Source organism: Benincasa hispida, chromosome 1, assembly GCF_009727055.1.
Source record: "Benincasa hispida cultivar B227 chromosome 1, ASM972705v1, whole genome shotgun sequence".
Lineage (NCBI taxonomy): Eukaryota > Viridiplantae > Streptophyta > Magnoliopsida > Cucurbitales > Cucurbitaceae > Benincasa > Benincasa hispida.
This window is the reverse complement of record NC_052349.1, coordinates 72,475,752-72,484,944: the sequence shown is the minus strand read 5'-3', so window position 1 is coordinate 72,484,944 and position 9,193 is coordinate 72,475,752. Positions and strand designations below refer to the sequence as shown.

General features: G+C 34.3%; 1 protein-coding gene across 1 annotated transcript; it reads right to left on the bottom strand.

Annotated features, from left to right (window-relative positions):
- Positions 1-925: 925 nt before the first annotated feature.
- On the bottom strand, positions 926-3,462 carry LOC120073392 (high mobility group B protein 6-like). The gene is made up of 8 exons (XM_039026232.1): positions 2,957-3,462; positions 2,652-2,774; positions 2,275-2,546; positions 2,075-2,180; positions 1,908-1,973; positions 1,567-1,835; positions 1,396-1,480; positions 926-1,287 (listed from the first exon to the last, which is right to left on the bottom strand). The coding sequence occupies exons 1-8, from the start codon at positions 3,398-3,400 to the stop codon at positions 1,165-1,167; spliced, it is 1,488 nt and encodes a 495-aa protein (XP_038882160.1). The 5' UTR covers positions 3,401-3,462; the 3' UTR covers positions 926-1,164.
- Positions 3,463-9,193: the final 5,731 nt, after the last annotated feature.

The window sequence follows — 9,193 nt, the reverse complement described above, 5'->3', positions numbered from 1 at the left end:
CCCACTTATCTTCCTTGTCGAGGGTTGAAGTTTCGACTTATGTATGCCAGAATTTCAACCTTCGACAACCTAATATACAAAATTAGCGAGATTCCCTTCTAGAGCGAGATCCTAGTCACAAAATTAGCGAGATCTTCAACCCTCGACAACCCTAATTTACGTATTGTTTCCAAGTTTTTCTTTGTTTGTCGAGTTCTCAACGTTTGATCTCTACATTAGTCGAATCCTCAACCCTCGACTTTTAGTCTCGAAATCCCAAAACAACCTAAATATTTTCCTTTTTAAAATTGAGTTTTTGCCTTTTTTGGGTTTATAAAAAATATTAGGTTTTATTTTAGTTTTGTTTTGAAACATTTACACACTTTTTGGTCCCAAGTTTAAAAGTTTGTTTTAAAATTATACTTTTGGTCCCAAATTTGAAAGTTTGTTTCAAATTGGTCTCTAGATTAATTTTATTTCAGTCCAAACAAATAGTAGGCTTTTCAAAAATTTCCAGTAGGAGTTTCTAATAGTAAACTATATTTTTTAGTGTCTCAATTATTTTAAGTTCTTCCCTACTATTGTAGTGAAAAATAAAAAAGTTCATGGTTTAGTTTGAAAAATCATCATAAAAAATAAGGTTTTTTACACAAAATTAAGTTTGATAACACACAAATTTACTCTTGACTGACATTTACCAAAATTAATAAATTTTAACCAAAAATAAAAAATATAAAAACTCTAATTGCTAGCTTCTTAAAAGAAGATTGAACTGAACACACTTGTCTCTAAAAAAAAGTATACTGTCTTTAAGACAATAGTAAATATTATGTTAGGTCAGATTATGCTCATTTTGAAAATATTGAACCATTTGTCTAGTAGGTTTTTAAACGCGAGAATTTGATTAACTAATTTAAGGTTAATAAAAAATTGATGCAACTTGACAAGATTTAAGAGCACAAAACCGTTCTCATTAGAAGGTATCCCTATACATGCCTACCCCTAGGATGACGACTAAATGTTATAGCGTCAGAACTTTCTCATTAGATTCATCAATACATTCTTGAGAAATCAATAGAGCACAAAGAAATAAAACCAAGATTAGCAGCAACTAATCAAAATCCAGTAATTGTTAGAACTATTCAAACAACACTTGAACAGTGAAGGAAACTACTAACACATTTCCTATTGATCATCACCCTTCATTTCAGCAACACTTTTGTTGTATTCCTCTACTTCCTTCTTGTAAGCTTCCATGGCTTCTGCAGCTTTGTCATTCCAGATTTTTCGCTCCCCTTCACTTAGTTCCTATTAACCCCAAATCATATCACAAGAACAGACACACAACCAGAAATCAAATTCTTAGATGTTCTTTCTACATTACTAACACAAAAGATTTGCATCAAAAGTCCAAACCTTCCATTTGACTGATATCATTGCATTAACTGTGAAGTTGTTTACTCCAGGCCTCTCCTCCGTTACACTTTTCCTTGCTTCTTTGCTGCAATTAACACAATAATCAAGTTCAGTTCATAAAACTCTCAAATTTCAATTCTTCTTGGTAGAGAGGGTGTTTTGTCTTTCAACCTGAACAAGATGTAAGAGGATGCAGGCTTCTTTGGCTTGTTAGGATCAACAGCCTTCTTCCCTTCCTTCTTCTTCTTCTGGAGCTCCTCCTTTGTTTTCTTCATAATTGTCTCAGTTTTCTCTTTCTTCTTTAGCAATAGTAAAGCCTCATGTTTCTGAAGCTTCATTTGCTCTTCCTCTTCTTTCTTCAGGATTGCTGCTTCCTCCTCCTTTTTCTGCTTGTAAATTTCCATCTCCTGCATATACTTTTCCTTGTTCTTCTTTGCCATCTGCATATGTTGAAGAGTTAATATTGATCTTGGATGAAAACTCATGGACAAATTTATTCTATGAATCCTGACCTCTTCGTAAGGTCCTCTCTGTTCCTCTGTCATGTTCTTCCACTCCTCTCCTGCTATCTTCGCTACCTAAATGGAAAAAACAGTGGACAAATTAGACTACAAAAGCAAATTAAATCCCCCATACACAAACATAGAGAAATCCCAATTCGAAAAGATGTTAATCTAACCTCTAGAACATTCTTGTTTTCATCTAGAAGAGATGCACGTCTCTCATTTGAAAAGAGAAAGAATGCAGACATGGGTTGTTTAGGCTTCAATGGATCTTTCTGTTTCCTAAGGGGCATTTTATCAAACATTAGTAACGCACTGCAAAATTTCCAAGGTGTTTTAAGTTAACACAGAGGCAGAGTAAAAATATGGTATTTACTTCTTCTTCTTGTTCTCCTTCTCTGTTTCCTCTTTGAATTGAAGGTATTGCTCAAGCAGTTCCATGGCTGTCTTCTGCTTCTGCTCTTCTTCTAACAACTTCATCGCCTCACTCTCACGCTTCTCTTTAGAAGTGATTAGCAAATAGGATTCCTTTTCAGCTTGATACCTCTCCTCATATGGCTTTTTCTCCTCTGCTGAAACACTCTTCCATTTAGCCCCCAAAATGTTTGAGATTTCCTTAAACTCTGCCTCTGGATTCTCCTTCTTGATCTGCATCAGAGGACAAAGAGCCACAAATGTGAATTTCAGAGGTCATTACTTAACAGTTAATAACAGTCTTCATCATAATCAAGACTTATTGGCAGTTTAATCTACCTCGTTCCATTGATCTTTGCACCATAAGATGTAAGGTGGAGCCGGCCTCTTCTTTTCCGCATACTTCTTCTTCTCTTTCTTATCTTGTTCCTTATCTTTCAAAATTTGAATCATAGGGAAGTTCTGATTAAGAATGAACAGAATTTTCAACTATCGGAAATGGAAACCCTAAACAGATCCGAAGACTCCTCTCGGAGATATTAATTTATTCCATCTATATTAAACAGAAACGTAACATTTTCTTGTTTCATTTCTTCTCAGTTAAGAAAGAATCAGAAAGAAAAACGCGAGATTAAGAAACGAACCATAGTTGGTTTGAACTCCTTCAACTTCTGCAACTTCTTCAATTCGATCTGGAGCTTTTCCTGTTCTTTATCTTTCGTCTTAAGCTCTTCATCTTTCTGTTTAAGCATCTCATCTTTGGCTTTCAAAAGCTCCTCAGTCTTCTCCTTATCGAGCCTCAATTGTTGAAGCATGTCCTGCATTTCATGCAAATCTTTGTCGAAGGATTGCTTCGCCGGCTGCTTCTTCGCTGCGGCTTTGGATTTCGGTTTCTTAGCCGAAGATTTATTCTGAGAGAGGATCTCCCCTTCCGATTGTTGTGTTACTTTCGTAACCATGGATTCAGATTGTGTTACCTTCTTTGAGGAGTTTTTGTCCTTCAAAGGCTTCCGGCTGTTTCTTGGTTTCTTTGTGGGTCCAGCAGGTGCGCCCGTAATCGGAAGTTCAGCCGTGGCAGAATCGGCCATTGGAGAGAAATGAGAATGGAAACAGAGATAAACAGGGATCGAAGGTATAATGTCAAAAAATTGAAAGGATGAGAGAGGGTTTTATAAAGAGGGAAACGAGCACAACGGCCGAATTTGTTTCTTTTCAAAATTCAAATGAATTAATGAGATTGAGGACTTATTTTGAAATCCGGCGTTTCACTTCAAATACATTTGACCGTTAGTAAAGGTTCCTTTTTTGTAGAATAAAAATATATTTGAATTTTTTTATTGAGAAATGTTTGAAATTTATTTAAGAAATGCATACTTGTTAACTTATAATATATTTGATGGTTGGTAAGGCATATGGCTAGCTGAAAAATCGAATCGAACGATTGAAACCGACTGAATCAAAGGCGAGCAGGTGGTTTTTCCATGCCGACTGTCAAGGTCGGGGTCGGTTTGTAACAAAATCATATGAAAAATCGATCGACACAGACTGAAAATACTTTAAAATCGATCGACTCCGACCGAAAATATATTTTATAGTAAATATTATTTTTAAAATTAAATAATAAATATAACTGAATATTACATATATTAAAAATATTATATATTTTGATTTTTGTACTTAAAAAAAACATTATTTTAAAATTTTCTCTTTTACATTATTTTTTAACGTTTCTTTCCCTCTTCCTTTCTTCTCTCTTCCTCATTTATGTTCTTTTCTCTTCTTCTTCTCCTTAGTTCTTACTTTTCTTCCCGCATTTTTTTCTCATCTTCTTCTTTTTCAATTCATTCTTCATCTCTATTTTCTTCTTCTCTCTTTTTATTTTATTTTTATTTCTGCACTTTCTATTCTTTGTTCTTCTATTATCTTCCCTTTTATTGTTTAGTTTTTATGTTTTTTCTTCATTTTTTCAACCAAGTTTGCCGGAGTCATAAAACTGACGATCCGACTGAGCAGTTGGTTGATCGGTGCTACACTCTTCATCAAAACCAACGAACACCAATCGAAAGCAACCGAAATATCAATGGTCGGTAGAGGTCTATGCCCAAAATCGATCCCTGATCTCCCATAACGTATATGGTAATAAATTAATTGTGTTTAAAAACTTGGATTAAAAATATGTATTCAGTCTTTTAAAATTATATTTGAAAAATTTTCCCAATCAATTCACAACAAAGTGGCAAGGAAGAAATGAACATGTGCCTACTCTTTTTTTTTTTTTTTTTTTTTGACAATTGTGAATTAGAAGATTGAATCTCTAACCTTGAGAGTATTATACATACTTGTTGTTAGTTGAGTTGTATTCATTTTGGCTGAACATGTGTCTACTTGGTCCAGATCCATCAATCAAGCTATGTTAGCAACAAAAAAAACCATCTCATTTTTTGTTCTTTAAAAAATTACACAAATAGTCTAATATTCAGAAAATACATATGTTTGCACAAGATTTCTGAAGAAACTTGTTTCGTGAAATTGAACTTGTGTTGATGTGGATTTGATACGGATGTGGTTATCTCTAGTACTCGATCATCTAATTCTCTCTCAGTTAAATGCATACGCTTGATTTGAGGAAGTGAAAAGCGTGATGTTCTTGAAGTTGAAGTCTTGGAATAGCTTTTGTATTTTCAAGGAATGTTCAGCTTAAAAAATATAGGAGTCTTTTGATTGTTGGGAGAATTCTCTATAGGCTATCTGAAGTACAAAAATTTCTTGTCCCCCACAAATAAAGAAAACTTTTCTATTTATAGAGTTCTCTGGTAGGCTTTAATTTGGTCTTGATTTTTTGGCTATAAGCATAATTTTTTATAGGCTATAAATTATGCTTTTTGGCTATAAACTTGTCCCCCACAAAAAATTATGCTTTTTGGCCCTTAATTTCAAATTAATTAATTTTAATCAATCAATGTTTTGATGATAAAAAACTCAATTTTTAATTACTGAAAATCTTAGTGTTTTAATATATCTATAGCGTAGAGCTCGGAACAACGATTCCAACACCTCTTGAATCACTCAAATCGGAGCTAAAACGAAGACGATATGACCGAAACAAGTCTATAGAAAAAATACCGTGGTGGATGACGTGGCATAACCAGACCATTTGCATGTAGACATATGACAGCATATTGGTTGAATGGTGGATCATTAAGAGATTAACATATGATGAACTTTTGATTTTTGGATTGATTTAAAATAAAAAAAAATGAAATTAAAAAGAAATTTAAAAGGAAAATAAATTTAATATTATTTTATGTTTATGTCTAACGGCTAGTTTTTTTTATCTTTGGATTGACTTTAAAGAGAATAAATTTAAAAAGAAAATGAATTGAAAGGAAAATGAATTTAATATTATTTTATGTTTGTGTCTAACGGCTAGTTTTTGACACATGATATGTTTTTTTATTTTTTGGATTAATTAAAAAAAAATGAATTTCAAAAGAAAAGAAATTTAATATTATATTTTGTTTGTATCTAACGATTAAGTTAGTTTAAAATCTCCACCATTGATTTTTCTTTTCCAAAATCCAATGGTCCAAATTATGGTGGTTTCTAAAAATTTTCCTCTCTATATAAACCATCTTCCTCTCCAAATTTTAAACTACCAAATTTTACATTTCATAATCCTCTAAAACTCAAAAGTTCCATTGTTACTCTCTCTAAGTTCCCAATTTTCTTTCTTTTCATCTTATTCTTGAGAGAGTGTTATTGTATTGTGAGGATAAACTTGTTGAGTGTTTAAACTTGTAAATCCACTCTAGTGAGAATTGTATTGTGTTCTTAAAAAATTTCAACATTTGTAACGGTTTGATCTTAAACCGTGGAAAGGATCGGGTTTGCTCTTGAACCCATAAAAGGACCGGTGGTGTAACGGTCGGGTTCTAATCCGTGGAAAGAGTCGAAAAAATTGTATTCAAATTCCTAAGAGGCGCTTGGGGAGTGGAGTAGGTCGAGTTTAACCGAACCACTATAAAAATTACGGTGTCTTCTTCTCTAACTCTTTACTTTTTATTTTTGCAATTAATTTAAGCAATTTATTGTATGTTTTAGTTTGTTCTTATTTATTTGCTAAAATTTGATAGAATTAAATTATCACATTTTTGTCATCTTATTTGTTGCATAAATTAAAATTTTCTTATTATTTATAAAAAGTGTATTAATTAGTTTAATTGGGTTAATTTAGAAAAAAAAAGTTTAATTAAACCTTATTCACTCCCCCTCTAGGGTTGCCATATCGATCAAACAATTGGTATCAGAGCGGGTTGCTCTTCTTGAAATATTTATTTCTTGATAAACTTAATTGTTTTTGAGCTATGACAACTTTAGGTTTTATCCCTTTTACCGATAGTCAATCTATTACAAAAGTCTCATTTCTTTAATGGTACTAATTTAAGTTATTGGAAAAATAGAATGAGATTTTTCTTGCTTTCTATTGATTATGATTTTATGGATATTGTTGAGGAAGTTTTTTAAAATTCCAACAAAAGATGTTGATGGTGTTAGCACTATAAAACCTAAGGAAGAATGGTCAATAAATGAAAAGAAAACATGCTCTTTAAATTGCCAAAGCTATTAATTGCTTATTTTGTACTTTGAATGAAGTTGAATACAATAAAGTGTCTATTTGCAAAACCGCTAAAGAGATATGGGATAAATTAGAAATTACTCATGAAGGAACTAGTCAAGTAAAAGAAACAAAGATTGACATCTTAGTTCATCAATATGAAATGTTAAAATTGATGAAAATGAAGCTATTTCCGATATGTTTATTAGATTTACTAACATTGTCAATGCTTTAGAAGGACTTGGAAAAAAGTACTCAAATATTGAGAAGATAAAGAAGCTATTGTGGTCTTTGCCTAAACAATGGGAGCCTAAAGTCACCGCCATTCAAGAGGCAAAGGATCTCAAATTTCTCTCCATTGATGAACTCATGGGCTCGTTGTTGACGCATGAGATAAAGATCAAGAAAAACATGGAGGATGAGAAGAAAAAGAAAGAAAAGAGTATAGCTTTAAAGATCATCTCTTTAGAAGTTGATTCCCAAGATGAAGATGACCTTGATGAAGATGATGTTGCCTATCTTTCACGTAAATATAAGAACTTCATCAAGAGAAAGAAACAATTCAAGAAATATCTCTCCAACCAAAAAGAGTCCAAAGGTGAAAAGAGCAAAAAGGATAAGGTAATATGTTATGAATGCAAGAAGTCGGGTCATATTAGAATCGGTTGTCCTTTTCTCAAATCATCCAAGAAATCCAAGAAGAAAGCAATGAAAGCTACTTGGGATGATAACGATGAAATCGAAAGTGGGAGTGATAATGAAGAAGTGGCCAATTTATGCTTCATGGCTCATAGTGACAAAGAGGATGAACAAAATGATGAGGTAACTCTAGAACCTCTTTCTTATAATGAATTGTTCGAACTATTTGAACATATCCAAAATGATTTAGAAAAACTTAGTTCTAAGTATGTTGTGCTTAAAAAGAAATACAATGTTTTATCTAGTAAAAATAAGTCTTTACTTGAAGAAATTGCTTNCCTGCACTTGATGCTACTACCTTCTAGCATCGAATGAGCGTTGGACTAAGGCTTGTGAAGAGCGTTGCGACGCTGAGTGTTCTGCCAAAAACTCGTTACTCACCACTTGCTTACTCGATACTCGCTGCTCGCTCCCTCGGTGCTCAATGCTTGTTTTCTTGGCAAAATTTGACTCGATGGTGCTTGATAGCTGATCGTACTCGATGGCAATTTGGCAATCTCAACTCCCTTAAAGTCTGGATGCTTAAATCAATTCCTAATTGCTTCAAATTAATCTCGTTTGGCCCCAAATCGCCAGTTCCACCTCATGATTGCTCAATACCTACAAAATAGGGAAATAAACATGTAAAATCCGATAACGAGTCATAATTAAAGTAGGAATAATAGCTCTTTTTTAGAGCTAATCCCGATTGATGCCAGTGCTGCGCCTCATGGACATCACGATGGATCAGGCCAAGCTCATTTACTGTCTTGTCCAGGGGATGTTCATTAATGTTGGACGAATCATTAGGGCTTCAATCCATTGTTGTGGGCGGTGTTCCACCACCGGTAGTCTAGGTCACCCGAGCCTGATTACTAAGTTATGCCAGAGGTCCGAGGTGGAGATCTCTGGCGACAAGAAGAATATGGGGCATCGTGCTCCCATCTATAGGTCTTCGTTTGCAGCCTTCCACAGAAGAGGAGTGGACTAGTCCGATAAGGACGATGACGCGGATGACGGAGAGGATGAGCAGGTTCCTGCGACTGAGGAGATCCCCCGTGCTGGTACCCAGGATCAGTGCGATGTTCCTATATCGAGGGAGTCTTACGCAGAGCAGAAGTTGAGGATGTCAGCTGAGGCGCTCAAAGTGGTGACCGAGTCACTAAGAGTGAATCAGGAGACCACTTGTCGAGCTAGGCGTATAGAGAGAACGGTGAACTTCATCACTAAAGAGAACCGTCTCTACTATGCTAGCATCGGTTTTCAGAGTGGTCATCAGAGGGATCCAGACTCTCCAGATTCCTATTGAAGCTTGTCTTCTTTTTTCCTTCCTACTCTATATTTTTTTTGTGCCCTCGGTTGTATCTTTTCTTTCTTTTCTTTTTCCTTTTTGTCATTTTTCTTTTTAGTTTTGCTAACTTCTTTGTTTTGTTTTGTAGGTTTTCTTTCGTAGTTTTGCTTTTTTTATAGGCCTCTCTAGAGCCTAATCTATATTGAGTGAGGAGAAGATGCCCAACCACCACCATCCCATGCGCGACAGTGTATCAAGGGAGGTTTTCTAATCCCTTCTTGTTTTATCTTTTTGAGC

What these genes read in the sequence shown, in the direction of transcription:
- LOC120073392 (XM_039026232.1), bottom strand. Translation starts at nt 3,400, where the DNA reads ATGGCCGATTCTGCCACGGCTGAACTTCCGATTACGGGCGCACCTGCT. An exon ending in TCCTCTTACATCTTGTTCAG is followed by an intron (nt 1,481 to 1,566) that starts GTTGAAAGACAA and finishes TGTTAATTGCAG; the next exon opens with CAAAGAAGCAAGGAAAAGTG. An exon ending in TGATATCAGTCAAATGGAAG is followed by an intron (nt 1,288 to 1,395) that starts GTTTGGACTTTT and finishes TGGGGTTAATAG; the next exon opens with GAACTAAGTGAAGGGGAGCG.